This window comes from Malaclemys terrapin, chromosome 19, assembly GCF_027887155.1.
Source record: "Malaclemys terrapin pileata isolate rMalTer1 chromosome 19, rMalTer1.hap1, whole genome shotgun sequence".
NCBI classification, from domain to species: Eukaryota; Metazoa; Chordata; order Testudines; family Emydidae; genus Malaclemys; species Malaclemys terrapin.
This window is the reverse complement of record NC_071523.1, coordinates 5,441,251-5,462,709: the sequence shown is the minus strand read 5'-3', so window position 1 is coordinate 5,462,709 and position 21,459 is coordinate 5,441,251. Positions and strand designations below refer to the sequence as shown.

General features: G+C 42.1%; 1 protein-coding gene across 6 annotated transcripts in view; it reads right to left on the bottom strand.

The window, feature by feature from the left end:
• The window catches only part of SPEN (spen family transcriptional repressor), a 95,590-nt gene that overhangs the window by 22,720 nt on the left and 51,411 nt on the right, over nucleotides 1–21,459 (bottom strand). For all 6 annotated transcript variants that reach the window (XM_054009154.1, XM_054009156.1, XM_054009155.1 and 3 more), the window contains 3 exons: nucleotides 7,438–7,598; nucleotides 3,686–3,886; nucleotides 2,210–2,361 (listed from right to left, as the gene is read on the bottom strand). In XM_054009154.1, coding sequence (XP_053865129.1) covers nucleotides 2,210–2,361; nucleotides 3,686–3,886; nucleotides 7,438–7,598 — 514 coding nt within the window. The remainder of the gene's footprint in view (nucleotides 1–2,209; nucleotides 2,362–3,685; nucleotides 3,887–7,437; nucleotides 7,599–21,459) is intronic.

Genomic DNA, 21,459 nt, shown 5'->3' with positions numbered 1-21,459 from the left:
AACTCATTTCATAGTTAATACATTTAGGGACCAGGCCATAGTTTAACATGACACTCATCCTGAAGCCCTTAGGAAACTAAGTAAACTGGAAGAGATTTACTCAAGAATGGGAGTTCTACAGATGCAGCCTAATGATTAAAGTGGAATACTAATAAAGGACTACATTTCCAACCACTACTGTAGCCCTGGCAAATAATATTTGTCCACTCACCTTTGGCAAGCAATTTATTTTGACAGAAGAATAAAATTTCATGTTTATTCCTTATGCACTGAAAAGGGTAAAAAGCAAGTCTACTTTGTGCCTAGGCTGCTACGTTTTCAGGACATTTTTGCAAGGCTGCATTGTTACTAGAATTCTGGCCTGCTAGTAACGTTGATAATATGGCACTATTTCACATAAAACCACTTTACAAGACATCAATAAATTCACAGACTCCAAGGCCAGAAGTGATCATCTAGTCTGACCTCCTGTATAACACAGGCTATGGGACTTCCCCAAAATAATTCCTAGAGCAGATCTTTTAGGAAAACATCCCCTCTTGATTTAAAAACTTCTCTTCGGTAAGTTAAATAGATTGAGCTCATTGAACCTATCACTATAAGGCAGATTTTCTAATCCTTTAATCGTTTTTGTGGCTCTTCTCTGAACTCCCCAATTTATCAACATCCTTCTTGAACTGTGGACAAGAGAACTGGACATAGTATTCCAGCAGTGGTCGCACCTGTGCCATATACAGAGGTAAAATAACCTCTCTACTCTCACCTGATAATCCTGTTTCCAAAACCAAGGATTGCATTAGCCCTTTTGGCTACAACATTGCACTGAGAACTCATGTTCAGCTGATTGTCTACCATGACCGTCACATCTTTTTCAATCACTACTTCCCAGGACAGCATCTCCATCCTGTCAGTATGGCCTACGTTCTTTGTTTCTATATGTACACATTTAGCTATATTAAAACACATACTGTCATTTTACATGCAATCTAGATTGCATATTATCAGTAACCTGTCCTCTTCATTATTTAGCACTCCCCCAATTTTTGTCTCATCTGCAAATTTATCATGGTTTTATGTTTCACACTACTATTATTGACTACCAATACTAATCTTTGTTTCCTCGGGGCAGCTCAGATGGTATAACATGAAATTCTGCATCAGAAAAGGGTCTGAGCTACAAACAGTGTGCAGATTGATAAATCAGTCTTCAGAGTTTATAAAGGTGTTGCAATCCACAGAGCTGCCATGCAACCTCACAATAAAATGTAAGTCATATTTGTGCATATCAGATAGAAAAAGTATGGCATTTTGCATAAGTATGAAATATACTCCTCCAAATCTGAAAGACTAATACCTCAAATGCCAATAACTGAAATATTTCTAGACAGACTGAAAACAATACTGAATGTACATCAACAGCCAGAGTTACTAAAATAATGTTGTAAACAAAGTATGCTATCAATACAGAAAGTCTGATACTGCGGACTATATATTATTGTCTGTACTGTAGATGGATATTTGATTCATCAGGAAAATCTCTCTTAAATCTTAACACTGTGCACTCTCTGTAGAGTAATGGCAATGTGGGAGAAAGAAGGGAATTAACGTTCCTGTGACTGTCTCACTCAGATAAGCTTGTTCAGTGAAAAGCCAAACTCCCTCATGTCATCACTAACCATTCTAGTCATTGTCTCACTCTGCCCCATTGTTACAGAACAGACGGTCGGAGCTTATGACTGATTTCACAAGCCGCAGTTAAACCCTTTGTTTAAAAAAGAAAATCAACAAAAACTAACTTCATAACAGTAATACTGACATGAAAATAGAATTGAGCATATTTACATCCATGACGACCATTAATAACTTTTCTGCCGCACTCCTATCCTGCAGAATATCCTTAACCGTTTCTTGTAACTGCACCTAACATACTTCTTGTAACTGCACACAAGGGCCGTTTTCATCCCAAGGTTATTTCCTCTGCAATACAAGTGTGCTAAAACCACATCAAACTCGAAACAATGCCTCTGGAGTACATTCTGGCAAGAAAAATAACTTATGTCAATCAAATGATTGAATGAACTACATTTCACATGTTTAAAAAGTGATTAATATTACATTTTACTGCTTCTTAAATCATTCAATAATCTGATGTGCATTTTGTACTGAGGCAATGGTCAGAAGTAACTTATACCAAAGAGAATTCACATACCACTATCCCTCCAAAGCGCTGAAAGATGTTGCGAAGATCATGATAAGTGGTTGTTTTTTCAAGGTTACCAATGAAAAGTGTTCTTGTTGCTTTCGGGTGAAATTCATCTATCCTTTCATCCAAAGGGCGAAACTCATTCTCGCTTTCTGTTTCTAGACACCGTAGAGATGAAAAGCATATTTTAATATACTGAGGTGTTCTCAGTTTCTTGGAAAACCTATTTTTGGAATACTATAAATTGTTTGAAGTTGCATCACTGCCTCTGACAAAAATACAGTTGTGTCCTCTTAGCTATCTGTGCACTCCATTAATGCCAGGAGTTTGAAATCTGTAAGTCATGCTACTATACTAATGCTGAGAAAACGGGCCATAAGTTTTGATGCCCGTAAGTTAAAAAGTTATGGCATTCTACCTTTGCTGCTCTAGAAGTTTATTCTTTTAACAAAATTGTCTTCTACTACCAGGATTTAATTCAACAGGCTTCACTGTATTCATGTATGTGTTGATCAGGTACATGGAAAAACGTTTTGATGGATCTATTTCTTTAACAATTAATTAAGTACAGTAGATTCCACTGTACTTGCTAAAGGCAAATAAATGAAAGCATAAACTTGTGTACCCAAAGTTATGGCTTTCATAAGTTGTGTCATTTACTTTATATTCCTCAGGGCCTTAAGGAGTCTGTCCTCCTTTCACAGCAACACTTGCAATTTAAGGCAGAAAAGAAATCTGTGAGGATTCAAACACACCTGAATTGTTTTGGCTGGGAGACAGCCAACTTCAAGTACTACTATCCAAATTCCATTTTGTACTGTACCCATCACCTTCTAACCATGCAGTAACCATACTGTAACGCCTACTTAGTAAAACGAAGAGTTACACAGTTGGGGAAAGGGAGGCTAATGATATTTTTATGGAAAGGATACCTGAATGCCACACACCAATTAATTAATTAGAACATAGAAAGAAAATGATGTATCTTGAGATAAATTACTCTAAAAAAGTAATGCCCTTTTACCAAGTTTGAAACCAGACAAGTTATTCTGTGTTTATACTTCATAGGAAGTTAAACATGTAAGATATGCCTTAAGAAGCATGGATTATGCTAACTAAACTGTGTGTTGGCCTATATTTCACTGTGGAAATAAGGAGTAGCAGAACACAATCTACTGGCCACTACAAGTAACTACCTAGCAAGGATGGAAGGCTTCCTTCACTGAGGGTTTGCAGCTGTAGAATTTTCTTCCTGTCTGATGTACCCAGAGTAGACCAGTGGCATTCACTTTTCCTGCACTGTGATTTATTCTGTCATTTTTACCAGGTAATTTAAATTATAGCTTTGCAGCAAGGCAGAGTAGTTGCAGTGTTTCTTTTACTCCATTTGCTACCATCTTACAACAGTTACTCTATATGCACTACTCTTATAATGACTATACCCCTAGAGGAAAGTTAAGAAGTCAACATATTTTCCCTTACCTGGTCCTATCCAGGCCGTCACTTCAATCTGCATTCCAAAGAATAATTTTCCTTTTGATGCATTCAATGCTTTTTCCTGATCCTCCTGCTGTCGGAAGAACACCAGTCCATATCGCTCCTCGGAGGCCCCATGAATCTGCACTGACGTCACCTTTCCATATTTCTTGAACTCATGGAAAAGTCCATCCTTAAGGCTTGTATCTAAACCCACACACAAACAAGTAAAATACAAATATTATTTGCCAACATTATAATGCTACAATGTTATCGAAGCCAAACAAGTTTTGATATTCTATCCAAATTGTGACTTCACTTTGTTTTTATTTGACCTTCAAGTTTCACTGAAATTAAAATTTTATATATATATATATATATATATATATATATATATATATATATATAAATAATAAAATGATTGTATGCTAATTTTTCATATTTAGGAGCCTCCAATTGGCCCTCATGTTTCTCTTTAGAATTGAGGCCCCACCCATGTAGATTTCCACATCACTGGGGCTACCTGAAGAGGATACAACTACTATTAATGGCATCCGCCCTAAGACAATGGGTACGGAGACATGTAAAAGATCATTGTTTATTTCATTAACATCCTTGCTGTTCTCAATATGAGGAGATATTACTAACAGCAATCCTGCAAAACTGGGTTGAATATATATCTATGAATACCACTGTTTGCATCACTTGTGCTAATCTTCTTGGAAAGACAATTAAGGCATGTGGGCTCATCCAGTGTTGGCAAAAACAACTCATCTGGGATTTCACAAGCTGCCTATGCATTTGAGAGGGAGAGAGAGAAGATGCTAAACAAAGGGCATTTTAGCAGCCTTTACTCAGAATTCCTTGATTTACAACTCTCTTCCTTAGGATATATATTACTCAAACAAATACATTCAAAGAACATTAAAATTGCAAACTCAAGCACTCAAAAGTCAGAAAATGCCAGAATTAAGGCTGTCTGTGCCACTTTAATTCAGCTTCCTTGTGCGTATGCATTAAGATATAGTTTGTAATCAAATACTACTTTTTCCACAGAATCCCTCCCTTATTCAGGCACACGATGGATTGTGATCACACATTGAGCAGAGAGGATGAAGTGAAATATTGAATAGCTGCTCATTACGTGATCACATGCCTTATTGAATGTACACTATTCCAACCCCACTCTGAATACAGAATTATTTATTTCCTCATTGGCTTTTCTATGGTGCTCATCATTATAGCAGCTGAGTGCTTGACAAACAATAATGAATGTATTTTCACAACAAGCCTGTGAGGTAAGATGGTATTATTATCCTTTTACATATGAGGAACTATATACAATTGTCAGAGCTCACCACTAATTTCCAGTGACCAATTTGAGATGCTTATATAGCCTGATTTTTCAGAGAATTTAGCACTTTATATCTTAAAAGTACAGCTCCCAGTGACGTCAGTTGCAGCTATGAGTGGACGCAGCCACAGAGTTTCAAGTTGGGCAACCATAAAATGAGGAACACACAATTAGTGGCCACCCATGAAAAATATGCTTAAGTGACTCGTCCAGCAACACAGAGGAACTCTGACAGAAACACGGATAGAATCCGGTTCTCTAGGTTAACCTTCAACTGCCCTAACCATGAGACCGTCTCCTCTCTTCCCCTAGCCCTCTGCCTCATTCACTATACACCTTCCAAACGCTGCAACATGAGGTGGGATCCTCAAGATTAACAGCCTCATTAACTAGGCAACCCCATATTCATTCCTAGAGCACCTTTCATCTTGTGCACTGAATAAGGCAGGGGTCCTATGGTGAAAAAAGTGTGATGTCTTGTTATTAAATGCTGAATGAATGCATACGTAGGAGGCCAAATTAAGATGGTCCAAACCTTCCTCCTCCAGACTCCTTGCCCCGTGTATTCCCTCTATCCCACCCCTTTGCATTTTAGTCAGTTTTCTTCCTCCTCCATATTGCCTGGGGGCCAACAGCAGGAGCACTGAGAACAGAGAGCCTATCTGCTCTCAATTCCAGTACCCGGCATCACAGTGGCTCAGAGCAGAAGACAACAGCAATTGCAGGGCAAGTCCTGCTCAGCGAGTGAGGCCTTGGGCTGGTGCATATTCAATACAGACAGAATCTTCAGAGAATTTAGCTGACAAACTCTAACGTTTATTCAGCATACACACGCTGAGAATTTTTTTTTCCCCCCCAAAGGCTTATAACTTGGTCAAATTTGGGCAGTTTTTCTACAAAGACAGCAAAGGACACATCCCTGACACAAGAGCAGCCCAAGGTCCTATAATGGGAAGTGTTGGGCAAACTTCTCTCTATGCTACCAGCTCTGCCTGTAGTATGTTAGGCTATGTATCAGAGGGGTAGCCGTATTAGTCTCTATCCACAAAAACAACGAGGAGTCCAGTGGTACCTTAAAGGCTGACAGATTTATTTGGGCATAAGCTTTTGTGGGTAAAAAACTCCTCACTTCTTCAGATGCATCATGCCCAAATAAATCTGTTAGTCTTTAGGGTGCCACCGGACTCCTCGTTTTTATGTTAGGCTATGTCTACACTACTGCCCTAAGTTCCCTCTAAATTGCACAGCGGCCTATTAAGCCCCGCGCAAGGGCTCAGAGCTGCGGCAGGGAGTGGCGCCTCTCCGCACAGCCCCGGCACGGACCTGCCACGATCGGGGAGAGGCACCTCTTCCGCGAGCCAGAGCTGCTGCGGCGAGAGAGGGCTGAGGGGAGTCCTCTCTCCCTACCACAGCCCCGGGGCAGCCTGCTCCCCAAACCCTCATCCCCGGCCCCACCCCAGAGCCCACACCCCCAACGCTCTGCCCCCTCCCGCACCTTGAATCCCTCATCCCCAACCCCACCTCAGAACCCACACCCCCAGCCAGACCCCTCATCCCCCCCGCACTCCTGAACCCTGAGCCCCCTTCCCATACTCCAAACCGCTCAGCTCCACCCACCCTCACCACATGAATTTTGTTATGTACACCAATATGAATGATGTGTCACATCACCTCCATATTGGTGCACATAAAATTCATACCGCACATGGTTGTAAAAAATTAGAGGGAACCTTGCCACCGCTTATGTTAGCAAAACATATGTTGCCTCATAGGCATGAATATTCCACCCCCCAAGCACAGCACTATGTTGGCATACTTTATGCTGCTCACAGGGGTGGTTTATTCAGAGCTCTCTCCCATCAGCATAGAGCATCTTCACCAGATGCACTGCAGTGGTATCGGTACAGCTGTGCCACCGCAGCACTATACGTGTTTTCATTTTCAATGATGCAAGGAGCAGATGGAATTCTGATATTCAAAGGCCACATAAGGGCCATTCCACTGACTGGCCAGAGGCACTCAAAACAGAATGAAAAACTATACAACATCTCACCCCTCTGAATCTCGATCTTCAATGGAATAATACTGAAGTCTGCTGAATGTACCTTTGTTCAAAACTAAAGGCTTTTCACATATTATCTGACAATTTTATTATAACATTATTATAGCAATAACCTTGAAACTAAGTTTCCTAAAGCATGGCTCATTAAACCGCACTTATATTTTCCCATGCAATATTAAATGATACTGGCAAATATTATTACAGAGGTTAATAAAATATTGCATTTATTTAATATCAGGTATGCATGATAAAGACAATTCTTCTAATCAGCCTGCTCCCATCCCTCTTTTCTTCTCCCTACCGACAACTCTGAAGAGACACTCTTTCACATATGGATTTTACCTGTTGAGCGCACTGGAAGATTTTGAACCTTGATCCCAAAACTTTTACGGGGCTCATCTTTCTCCAGAGATGGAAGCAGCTGGGATGTGGGTGCTGGAACTGCTGTAGACTGAACTGATCGTGCTGGAGACTCGTCACTTGAGCTGCTGCTGGAGTCACTGCTGTGAAAGGGGTAAAAAACAGCAACTCAGTGTGAAAAGAGAAATAGACAATGAGTGGAGGCTGATGGATGTTTTTAAAATTAAAAACATAAATCAGTTTATTTTTTCTTTTTACTACTGAACAGTTATACATGCTCACCATCAAAGGCCATAAGTGCACACTACTGAATACTAAGGTACTATTCATATCACACACCATCTCACAGCAGCAGTCAAAAGCGTGAAGACCGTTCATTTCCCATATATAAATTATGTTACATTTTAAAATAGCAATTATCAATACCAAACTGTGCTAATGAAGAAAACTACTTGGAGTGGATTCTTTAAAGTGTTTCCTTTTTCCTCTCTGATGCAGAAAACCTAGTTTCCCGAGCACACCCCTGCTTATACAAAGGAACTCAGAATCATCTTCAAATATTCTCGTACAAAATCCTCAGAGGAGACAGGGAGAAGACAGTCAAGGAAACAGAATATGGGTAAAATGTCAAATAGATCCTGTTAATTAAATCTTCTCCATTATGATGGAATGTAAGTGTAATACAAAGTTTCATCAGTTTAGGAGTTGTGTGGGAAGACTGAAAAAACATACAGGTCTGCTGAGGCCTTAAAATCCCTTTCAGCATTCTCACACATAAAAGGAAATGTTATGGCATTGCCAGGTGCTTCTGTCAATCTGAAAATTGGCTTCATAGTTTCCCCCCAATGTGGCAGCCACATCTTTAAAAGAAGATTCTGCCTGTCCTGGCCCACTGCGTGCCGTTGCCACCCCAGAGCCACTCCAGGTAAGCAGCGCTAGGGAGGAGCCTGCACCCCGAACTCCTCCCACACCCCAACCCCCTGCCTTGAGCCCCCCTCTTGCACTTCACACCCCCTGCCCCGAGCCCCCTCGTGCACTCTGCACCCCTCCTCTGCCCCAACCCCTTGCCCTGAGCCCCTTCCTGCACACTGCACCCCCTCCCACACCCCAATCCCCTGCCCCAGCCCTACATTCATGGCCCTGCATGCAATTTCCCCACCCAGATGTGGCAAAAAGTTTGCCCACCCCTGCTCTAAACTAAAGCATGAGGGTTTATAGCCCTGGGGGGGAAAAATTCTATGTTCTCATTTTCTAACACCTAACTCCTTTTTCTGAATTTTGCTTTTCACTAAGTCAAAATAATATCTTCAAGTTAATGTATTATGTACAGAAGTACTTTAATCAGTTTTAAATTTGTTGCTTTTCAATTTCACTTACTATTCCTTTGTTTTTATATTGTGAAAAATGATCAATAAGAGCAGGTCATTTACCTTCTCTACACCACTAAAGCTCCAATTAGGGCTGGGCTCCCATCTTGCTAGGCACCATACAAAACACAGAAGAGAGTCTCTGCCCCAAAGTGCTTAATTACAATTTAAAAGACAAGACATAAGAACAAAACAAAACCAAAAACCAAAAACCACTTACCAGAAGTACACCCCTTGTAAATTAATTTCTTCCTGGTTTTCCCTTTACAGAACAGCTCCCCACCCCTGCCAACCTCCCATGTCTAGCAGCCAGCCAAACATCTTCACAGTCCTTGCTCCTCCTACTCTCCCCTGGCTCCACAGCAAGACAGAGGGAATAATAAACTACCAAGAGTGCGTGAATGCCTACTTGCAGCCACTTCCATTCCCTGTGATGGGAGCTGTGCCCCATGCTCATCCCCAGGGCAGGTGTCCCATATGAGACAAGCCCTGATCCCCAAGTGTCCCATCGATCGAAGGATTTCATCGAGGTATCCACAATGATGCCCAGGTCTTTTTCCCAAGCAATGCACAGGACTAGTTAAAATTATTTCTTCCAGTGCACATTACTTTGCACTTATCAACCCTCTGAATTTTATATCCCTGAGTTGCCCATTCACCTAGCTTTGTTATTTCCCTCAGAAGTTTCTCACTGTCTATACTAGTCTTGACTAAATGCAATTTTTGCCACCTCACCATTTCACTCCCTTTTTTTCAGACCATTAATATATTAAAAACTTCCCTCCTAAAAATAAACCATGAGGCAACCCACTGGTAATCTTTTGCCCTGTGATCTTTTATTCCTTCTCTGTTTTCCAGTCAATTTCTAATTCATGACAACATTTTACCTCAAGCTCTTCCATCAAAATGAAATCCTTTTGTGCAGTACCTTGGGGAGAGGGGATACATAATTTGCACCATGCCAAGAGGTTTCTATTAGTCTAAAGGGGAATGCTGGTAATATCAATGATTAAGAAACAAATTGGCAAAAAAAAATGTGGAGAACTTCTTTGAAAGATGTGGCAGCACTTAATATCATATTGTTCCTTTTTAGAAGTGAGAATGCTGAAATAGATTTTATATATTTTCAATCTTCCTTCACAACTCCTAAGCTGTTAAAGCTCTGTATTACACTTAATTAAATCTTCTCTACGGTTAAACAGCACAATATTTTGCATTTTACACTTAACTCTACTAAAATTTTACCTGAGTGATATATGAGAGATACTTGTATTTTTTTAGGAATCAGAGTACAAAGTATTATCCACAGTGGTAGCACTTAACTCATACTTTATTATTCCTTTTTTGCCTGGATTAGCCACATACAGCATTTTTGGATAGATTACTAAAATCAGAATGCTCTGTATTTAAACAAAGTGTTCCATTACGAGAAAGAACCTCAGCACTAAGGATCCCAGAGCAGCCTTAGCAGAAGAACTAATGCAAACATCTGGACAATAGAGAAGAATTTTTCAGAGACGGTGATCATGCCCACAAACTTTTATTGATTTTGATGGGGGCTGAGTATGCATCTTCCTCTGCACATTAGACCATTGGTTCTTAAAAATATATTGAAAAAGATAACCCACCCATGTATAATCCTGAGACATGCCAGAAATGGAAGTTTTATAATCATTTCCTTAGTTTTTAAAGAGGAAAAAATACTAGAAAAGATCCAGTATGCAGACAATGTGTATTTTTGTTTTTTTTTAAAAAGAGAGAGAGAAAGAAAATGAGAATGAATGTTTCCAGATGAAGAAACACAGAGGTAAGCATGGAAAACATTTGCATGCCTGAATTTTCAACCTCTGCGAATTGGGGTATGATGGAATGCTTAATTACAGCTGTATTCCAGGAGAGACATGGAAAACAAAATTAAAATAAGGCATTTGATAGCAAATAATACATATAACCTCAAAAAGGAAAAACAAATATCCTTTTAAACCATCCTTCAAAACTGAAATGTGCTAGCTATATAGAGATGTACCCTACGCAACTGAGATTAGAATTTGGCTGTTCGTTTTCTAGCAAACAGTATGTAAAATACCTTCTCATTGTCAGCTTAGAAATAGAGGAATTTTACTAAGACTTCTTCCAACAAAACTTGTTTAACCACAGTAATTCACAGTTTTATATTTAAAGCAATTAGAAAAACAACTATTTCAGAAGCTAGGAAATGTAATACAAGACGAAAACAGACGACCTTAAACAATCCTTCCCATCATGCTCGTTGACAAATTTTTCCACAGTTAATCAATGACTTGTGTCAAGCCAAAAAGAGAGAGAAAATGGTTTCAAAACCTATAATTTTATTTTCCCCCTCCGGCTATATTGCAAAAATCAGAATGTACATGTTTAATTTTTTCATAAGTAAAATAAAATGTGCTCTGGCTCACAGCCTTTCCTCACAATAAGAAAATCTACTCTTCAGCATCCATGTAAACTTACTGACACATAATGCTACCAAAAAATAGCCAATCTTCTGAAATGGGGTGGGGGGGGGGGGGGAAGAGGAGGAAATGGTGTTTAAACAAGGAGGGTTTTTAATACCTCACAGCCCAGTCTATGGCCGGTTATTTATAACGGTGAATTTGTGTGACATCCCATTTCTTTTCATGGCATCACATTGTTGTCAAACGCAGATTTATGACTTCACTTCAAATAAAAAAGTAAATTACAGTAAAGGAAATGAAGCTGGTTCTAGTGTAAAAGTCTTTAAAATAATAATTTGCCTTACAAAACTGGCTGGTGCTCATAACTAAATAACACTGAAAACATACCTAATAATAAGCAAGATAAAGTTATCTGTGTCCTTATTTTCTATTAAATTAAGAAAAAAAAAATCTTAAAAAAAAGAGCCCGATCCTGCAATCTTATTCATGGTGGGCAGACTCCTGCACCCATTCAGGACCCCACAGGCTTTATGGGATTCTGTCACTGGGTAATGTTCTAGCTGTGGGGATCAGATTACAGAATTGGAGGCCAAAACTTACTCACATCACTGGTTTAAGTAGCTAGAACATCTAAAGCCTTTTTTTTCTGGTTTAAAATTGTGAGGGGGAAATCCCAAGTCACATTACAGTATCATAACATATATTCAGGTCTCTCTCTGTTCTTTCAATGACTTGAGAGAAAAGGTTTATACCCACCTTTCCATGAAAATACCATCTTCTCAAGTAATTGTATTTTTTCAGTTCTGGCAACAAATTATAAAATTATACTATAATTTACACTTATGTATGAAAAATGAATGCACTTGAAAAAAATGAACACAAAGAAAGTTATTCTCTTTGTTCCCCAGCAAAAAGGAGATAAAAGAGAGACTCCAAACCAGTCAATGTAACAAGGATACCTGCTGTTTCTTGTCAATGGCAGGCTGTGCTGAATCAAGGGATCTCACAACCTGCCATACCCTTTTGCAATTTTAAAATGTGGGACAATTGTCATTTCTGCGAATTGATTTCAGAACTCTGAGTCAGCCATAACTGTGGTGGCTGCTGTTATTACAGTTACAGCAATGAGGAAACACTGCAGCCATTCATGTAAAATAAATTACAAAGAAGCATTAATGTGCGCTGAAGGCAACATACCAACAAACTTCAGGTTTTAAAACAGAGTCCCTCGTAGTCAGAGTGGGTAAGAAACCCATCTGAAATCCTGTGATTTTTTTCAGGGGGAAATTTATGCCAAATTGCAACACAATAAATATTAAAATGACTTGCTTATAACTCCCTTTAGAAAGAGTTTATAAGCATAATTGGTAACTGATCCTTAATTCTTTTAGCAGTACTCAGATATTAATTTTTCTCCAAACTGAAATCAGCAGCTCTGCCTAGATCAGCTAGAAGTCAATCAGCAGTCAGGATAATTTATAGGAGAAGACTATCTCCTTCAAAGATCTATTAAGGAGAGTAAGACAGGACAACTCTTATCAGCATGAAGCCCAGCTTACTAAATAGGTTATTCACTGTGCTTGGTGTCAGCAGAAGATTTCCAATTCTAGTCAGGAAATCACAAGTAACTCAAACATGAAAACAATGTTTTCCTTCTTACCACATGACCAGTGTTAAGTCATGGTAGATTATTTGTATGCAAAAAATATCTGCTAACCATTTACTCATATGCCACTGATTTCCACCATGAGGAAGTTTATCCCTTTTAAATTCCCCTGATACACAACATGCTTTTGAAGAATTCTCACTTGGTCTCATGGACCTAACATGGTAGATTTTCTGGCAGTATTTTCTTGCAACTTGACATACAGTTCTGAAAAGTTTAATTTATTGCTTATAAAAATAAATGGTTACTGCTGAAGGGGTGGGGGAGAAAGGATACTGCTAACTGCAAAGGAAAAAATGTTCCCAATTGTTTAGTACTGCTGGCTCAGAGATTTGTCATATTCCATGCCAGAAATAGAGTAAGTCATCCTTTACACATTTTGTAAAGCACTCTGGGAACTTTTCTGGATGAAAAATTATGTATTGAAATAGGCAGACAGATAAGTTATTCAGATTTCTTTTACTGCATACAAGAGGTCTAGTACTCTAGAAATGCACAGTTTACACTACAATACACAAATTAAAATGACATTTAATCGTCCCCACAAACAATAGCTTGTCAAGCTCCTCCTTCCTCAGTGCCAGAATAAAGAGATACGCCTTTCTGCACATGCCTGCAAGATCAACAAGTTCAGGTTATTTCAGACCAAAATAGGGAATAAGTTCCAAAGCTGAGGGCCTCTCTAGTTCAAATGCCTCTGTTGATTATAACAACAGATATTTGTAAAAAGCAACAGAGGGTCCTGTGGCACCTTTAAGACTAACGGAAGTATTGGAGCATAAGCTTTCGTGGGTAAGAACCTCACTTCTTCAGATGCAAGTAATGGAAATCTCCAGAGGCAGGTATAAATCAGTATGGAGATAACGAGGTTAGTTCAATCAATCTGTTGGTTTCTTTTTTGGACCTGTCTTGTAGCAGGAGGTTTCTGGGTACACGTCTGGCTCTGTTGATTTGTTTCTTTATTTCCTTGTGTGGGTATCGTAGTTTTGAGAATGCTTGGTGAAGATCTTGTAGTGTTGGTCTTGGTCTGAGGGGTTGGAGTAGATGCGGTTGTACCTCAGCGCTTGGAAATAAAGAAACAAATCAACAGAGCCAGATTTGTACCCAGAAACCTCCTGCTACAAGACAGGCCCAAAAAAGAAACCAACAGAACTCCACTGGCCATCACCTACAGTCCTCAGCTTAAACCTCTCCAACCTCTCCAACGCATCATCAGTGATCTACAACCCATCCTGGACAATGATCCCTCACTTTCACAGACCTTGGGAGGCAAGTCGGTCCTCGCCCACAGACAACCCACCAACCTTAAGCATATTCTCACCAGCAACCACACACCGCACCATAACAACTCTAACTCAGGAACCAACCCATGCAACAAACCTTGATGACAACTCTGCTCACATATCTACACCAGCAACACCATCACAGGACCTAACCAGATCAGCTACAACATCACCGGCTCATTCACCTGCACGTCCACCAATGTTATATATGCCATCATGTGCCAGCAATGCCCCTCTGCTATGTACATTGGCCAAACTGGACAGTCACTACGCAAGAGGATAAATGGACACAAGTCAGATATCAGGAATGGCAATATACAAAAACCTGTAGGAGAACACTTCAACCTCCCTGGCCACACAATAGCAGATGTAAAGGTAGCCATCTTACAGCAAAAAAACTTCAGGACCAGACTCCAAAGAGAAACTGCTGAGCTTCAGTTCATTTACAAATTTGACACCATCGGATCAGGATTAAACAAAGACTGTGAATGGCTATCCAACTACAGAAGCAGTTTCTCCTCCCTTGGTGTTCACACCTCAACTGCTAGCAGAGCACCTCACCCTCCCTGATTGAACTAACCTCGTTATCTCCATACTGATTTATACCTACCTCTGGAAATTTCCATTACTTGCATCTGAAGAAGTGAGGTTCTTACCCACGAAAGCTTATGCTCCCAATACTTCTTTTAGTCTTAAAGGTGCCACAGGACCCTCTGTTGCTTTTTACAGATTCAGACTAACACGGCTACCCCTCTGATACAGATATTTGTGTATCTCCTGTACAAGTCTAGTAGGAGACACCCCTTGAAACCTAATTGAACTCAGATCTATTGTTCTATTTAAGTCTCTCTCCAATAAACTGTAAGATGATTAAGTACAGGACTTGCAACAAGGCAAAACTCAGTCACCATCAGTCCCTAGTAACCCATGCTTCTGTTTCACTATAACCAGAGAGAAATTATTACAACTAGATTTCAAGTGTTGAAAAAAGTAGCTCCTGTAATCTCAAGAGGTGTGTTGTGGAGGTTTAACATGTTTCTTCTTCAGAGATGATTCACTTTGTTCTAATAACACTGACCTAAATAAGAAAGAGGATCAGCTGGGGGTGGCTCTGTATATACTAAATGCCCTGTAAGGCAACACTGGCACATGTCTAAGAATAACCTGTCCCTCAAGTCTGTGACAAAGAATGGCTTTTTACTTGTTAAGGTAAGAAGTCATTTAACCTAAACTGAATGACAACAGAAACTGAGTCAACCTACTAAAGATTCTCCTAATTTTGAGACCAAAATGTTAGAGTTTCTTACTCTATTTTCAGATTAGAGGGTAATAGTTGAGATAGGTTCAGCACACTAATGCAAAACATAGATTGTTTATGAAATGGAAGATCAGGGTTCAAACAAAGTGTTAATGAGTACATAAGTAGATTCGGCATGTACAAATGTCTGGAGGACCCAGGATTTGAAATAGATGGGGTGCTACATCTAATCCTCTTTCCACATATTTCACTATGTCCACAATCTTGGCCTTACGGTACTTTAACGTTTGTATTCAAAAGCATATTGGGATGCAAATGTGACATTCTCAGGTCTCTGAAAACTTGCCGCCCAAGGAATTTTGGTCTGTAAATGTCACACTTGTATATCTATAGAATAAAGTAATAAAGCACAGCTGTGCGAAATCTGAAAATATTGACAAAAATCAGACTGTGCATGAGCAGGGAATAATCATGCAACACTGGTGCATACAAAAAAAAATCATGCGCTACTCAAGGGGGAAAAAAAAAATCTATAAAAATGCTGCAATCACATAAAAGACGGTTATTAACCTTTTTGTAATTCTTGTTCTTTGAGATGTGTTGCACACATCCATTCCATGTTAGGTGCACACATGCTCTGCGCACAGTCACAATAAATTTTTCCCTCAGTGCTACCCATTGGGCCGGCTCTAGTACCTTCTGGTGCCGCGCGCTTATAGCGCGGCATAAGGGGACCAGCTGTCCTCGCACCCTCTCGGTACCTTCTTGCCGACTAACTCCAACAGAGGGGAAGACGGGTGGGTCATAGAAAATGGACATGTGCAACACATCTTGAAAAACAACAGTTACAGAAAGGTTAGTAACCGTCTTTTCTTCTTTAAATGCTTGCAGAAGTCCATTCCACATTAGGTGACTCCCAAGCAGCATCCTAAAAGGTAGGTTCAGAATTCACGAAGATGCGGATTGCAACACTGTCCTACCAAACCCAGCCTCATCCCTAGCTTGCTGGGTGATGACATGGTAGGAAGAAAAAGTATGCACCGACAACCAGGTCACTGCTGAGGAAGCTTGTGCTCTCGTAGAATAGGCAGTCAGGACAGCAGGTGGTGGGGACACCTGCCTGCTCATAGCATGTGTGACTGCAGGAAGTGATCCACAATGAAATTCTCTGAGGCGAAATGCGTAGGCCTTTCATCCTATCTGCTACTGCCACAAAGAGCTGCACGGATTTATGGAACAGCTTGGTCCTTTCTATATAGAAAGTTAAGACATGCCTAACATCCAGCGTGTGGAGACACTGCTCCCTCCCTATTCTTGTGCAGTTTCGGGAAGAAAACTAGCAGGAAAATAGCCTGATTACAATGAAACCATGTTCAGGAAGAACATAGGGTGTTTATCTTGTCCTTAAAAACACCATGTATGGGGGTTCTGAAGTAAGGGCCGTGATCTCTGAGACCCTCCTGGCCAAGGTAACTGCTATCAGAAAGACAAGCTTCCAGGAAAAGTATGACAGGTATGACTGATGCCAGTGGGTCAAAGGGAATGCCCGGGAGCCTTGTCAGGACCAGGTTTAAGTCCCACAGGGGAATGGGTTCCCGGATCTGCCAGTGTAGCCTTTCTAAGCTCATAAGGAGGCAAATAGACATTTCGTGTGAAAAAAACTGACCGACCATCTACAGGAGGATGGAAAGCTGAGATGGCTCCTAGATGTACTTTAACAGATGAAATAGCTAGGCCTTAATGTTTCAGATGAAGCAGATACTCCAGCACAGTCTGGAGAGGTGGGTGAGAGGGGTCGATGGCATGATCCAATGGTGAAATGCTTCCACTTGGCAAAGTAGCTCCAGTAGATTGTTTCCTGCTGCCTAGCAAAACCTGGTGGACTTGCTCTGAACAGGCCAGTTCCACAGGATTTAACCATGGAGCTTCCACACGGCCGGGGGGGGGGGGGGGGGGGGGGGTAGGGGAGCACTGAGGTTTGGGTGGAGCATTCAGCCATGATCTTGCAAGATCAGGTTGGGAGTGGGGTGGGCAACCTTGGGGTTGCTCCTGACAGGTCTAGTAATGTGCAGAACCAGTGTTGGGGGCTATAAGAATAACCCTCACCCTGTCCCGCTTGACCTTTAGTAAGATTTTGTACATGAGAGGAATGGGGCGGTGGGGGGGAGGCAATGCGTAGAACAGGTGCTTTGTCCAAGGGAATAGGAAGGCATCTGTGAGCAAGCCTGGGCTGCAGCCGCACAGGGAGCAAAACTGATGACATTTCCTGTACTGCGTGGTCACAAACAGGTCTATGAGGGGAATCCCCCACTGCAGGGAAATGGTCCTTACTATATTGTAGCAAAGGGACCACTCATTGTGAGAGGAGAAAGACCTGCTGAGGTGATCTGCCAGCTTGTCTGGGCTCCCAGAAGGGGAGAAGCTTCGAGGTGGATTGAGTGCTTCTTGCAGAACTCGAACAAGTGAATGGCCTCTTGACACAGGGGAAGAGCGGGCCCCTCCCTCCTGCTGATGTAAAACATGGCTGCCGTGTTGTCCGTAAGGACTCATACAAGCTTGCTAGCGATGTGGGGTAAAAATGTGGCATGCTAGGTGGACTGCTCTGAGCTCTCTGATGTTTATATGCAAGGAGAGCCCCTCCTTGTGTCCTGAGGTGCCCCAGGTGAGCCCCCCAATCTAGCTCAGATGCATCTGAGATTAGGGATACCAAGGGTTGGGGTCTGACAAAGGGAATGCCAAAGCCTACCGACTGGGGATCCCTCCACCATTCGACGGAGGCAAGGACTGGAGTGAGAACTGTGAGCACCGAGTCTAAATGATGATGGTTCAGTAATACACCAAGGCCAGCCAAGCCTGAAGGGGTCTAAGGCACAGTCCCACAAGCTGCACCACATGTGTGTCCGCAGCCATATGACCCAATAGTCTTAGGCAGAAATGGGCTGTCATGACCAAGTGGGCCTTGACCTGTGATATCAGTGGTACCATTCTTTGGAAGTGGTGTCCAAACAAGCCCACTGGGAGGAAGACCTGACCTGGGTAGAATCAAGCACCACTCCAATAAACTCTATCCTCTGTACTGGGATGAGTGTTGACTTCCGCTCGTTTATCAGCAGGACAAGAGCTCAAAAGTTTACTTGAACGAGACGGATGCTGGCTTTCCCCTGGGCCTGGAACCAGTCAGTCATCGAGGTAAGGATACACTTGCACCCCTTGTCATCTCAGGAAGGCCCCACCATGCATTTCACGAAGACCCATGGGACTGCTGACAAGCCGAACGGGAGGACAGTAAACTGGTAGTAGGTCTGGTTCACAACAAACACGAGAAACCTTCTGTGGCCTCAAAAAATGGAGATGTGGAAATTGGCATCTTTCAAATCAAGTCCCCTGGATCCAGGGAGGGAATGATGGAGGCCATGGAGACCATGCGGAACTTCAGCTTTTTGAGAGAATTGTTGAGGCAATGCAGGTCTAGGATAGGTTGTAGACCCCCTTTGGCCTTTGGGATTAGGAAATAATAGGAGTAAAACCCTTTCCCCCTCAGGTTCTGAGGCACCTCCTCCATGGCTCCTATCCCAAGGAGGACTAGCACCTCCTGGGATAAACATTGCTCATGAGAAGGGTCCCTGAAGAGGAACAGGGATGGGGGGGTTGGAGGGAGCGGTGGAAATAAACTGAAGCATATAACCTTCCTCCACTGAACTCAGCACCCAACAGTCTTTGGTGATAAGGGATCACGCCAAGCTGAAGCGGGACAGGTGATCCAAAAACAGGTGAACAGGATCTGGTATAGGAACTGGTATAATGCCTTTGGGCGCCCCCATTCAAAGTTCTGTTTGGAGCCTTCTGAGTATCAGGAGGGCCAGGCAGCAAGGCTGAGGCAGACGGGGGCAGTTGTCTGCACCTATAACCTCGGCTTTGCTTTTTGAGCAGATCCTGACAGGGTGGCAGAGCTGAGTAGCAGGCCAGTTGTTCAGGCCTGACAGGCTTCATTGAAAGAACTGGGGCAGACACACCCAGGGATTTGAGAGTAGCTCTGGAATCCTTCAAACCATGGAGCCTTGGGTCCGTTTGCTCTGAAGAGAGCAAAGCTCTCTCGAATGGAAAGTCCTAAAGGGACTGTTGAACCTCCAGCCGGTAGGCCCGAGGACTGGAGCCAAGAGCACCTTCGCATGGCTATCACCGATGTCATGGTTTTGGCTGACATATCCGCTGCATCCATGGCAGCTTGAAGGGAAGCCCTGGCTATAGCCTTCCTGTCTTTCACCAGAGCAGAGAACTCCTGCCTGGATTCTTGGGGGAGCAAGTCTGTGAACTCTGATATGGAGTCCCAGACACTGAAATTGTACCTCACTAGCAATGCCTGCTGGCTGGAGATGCAGAACTGTAAGCCGCCAGTAGAATACACCTTTCTACCAAAAAAATGCAGCTTCTTTGAGTCTTTTGCCTTGGGGATCGCCTCTTGCAGCCCCTGCCTGTCTCTTTCATTGGCCTACAAGACCAATAGGGACTCAGGAGGGGGGTCGGAGTATAAGTATTCATACCCCTTCACGGGAACAAAGTACTTCTTCTCTGCCCTCTTCAAAGTGGGGGCAGAAAGGATGGTGTTTGCCATCGCATTTTGATTGGATCCATGATGGCCTCATTGAGAGGTAGAGGCAACTTTGACGGGGCTACTACGGCCAAGATGTCAACCAAACTGTGGTAGGGCTCTAACCACCTCCACTTCCAGCCATAGGTTTGAGGCCACTCTCTTCAATAGCTCCTGGTGAGCCTTGAAGTCATTCTGGGGCATTGAACTGCCCATCCTCAAACACTGCCTCTTCTAGGGAGGAGGTGGCGGTGGCAGCCTGAATCGGCACATGGCCCTTCTCTCCTTCTGCACTGACTAGAACCCACAGCTCCAGGTCCTGAGGATCGGTACTGGGTTCGGTATCAGAGTCCAGGTTGGGCCCCCACTTAGTGCAACAGATGAGCCCTTCTCTCAGACACCAGAGTAGGAATGGCTAGAAGGAGGGTCAGGCACCGGAGGAAAACCCCAGGGGTTCCAAAAAAGACCACTGCATTTGTATGGGCCAATGTCCACGGGGCCAGGCACTCAGAGGCATACGCAGCGACTTTCTAATATGCCGGAGTTGACCATCACAGGCGGTAAGAAGGAAGTGAGAGGGTGCGGGGTCGGCTGGTCCCCTTATGGTGCGCCATGAGCACGCGGCACTAAAGCCGACCGAACAGGGTAACACCGAGGAACAAATTTCCAGCGACTGTACGCGGGGCATGTGCAAGTACTCGAAGAAGAAAACTGGGATACCCTCTATCCCTCAACTTTTCCTGTCTTCACATAACTGGAAAGGAATCCTATAATCTCATGTTGGAGTGCTTCATAATTCGAAATCTAACTAAACAAACACAAACTTGTTTAAAACACCAGAAGAAACCGGCATGTTGATTTTTGTAATTTCTTGGTACTACTGAATCACCCAATTTATTTATTTCATTTTTTAAATTAGTTGTCCCTTCCTTCACAGTCCCTGATCAGAAGGCCCAGGGCGCACTCGTATTTTTAAACCCAGATGACTAGGATTTTACAATGTTATCTTTTAGTTTCATTCCAGGACAATATGAATATCCTCTTTACTAATTATAGTGGTATGGTTAGGAAATATCAAAATTAATGAAAAACAGTGGGCTGAAGCCAATCATGGGACAGATTAAAGTGATGCTGATGGGAGAGAGGAAATCACTTCAAAGAATTTGCCACTTCCAAAATATCCCACCCATAAAGGCATCTACCTAAAATTTCCAGTTGGTTGAAAATGCAGCAGACTATGTCTGCACTACAAAGCATATGTCAGCATAGTCTCCTATTGTAGATGCAGCCTACAGCAACATAAGGAGTTTTTCTACCAGTGTAGGAACACCACCTCCCTGAGCAACATTAGCTATGCTCTTCTGTCAGCATAGCTGTATCTACACTGAGTTTTGTCAGCATAGCTATGTT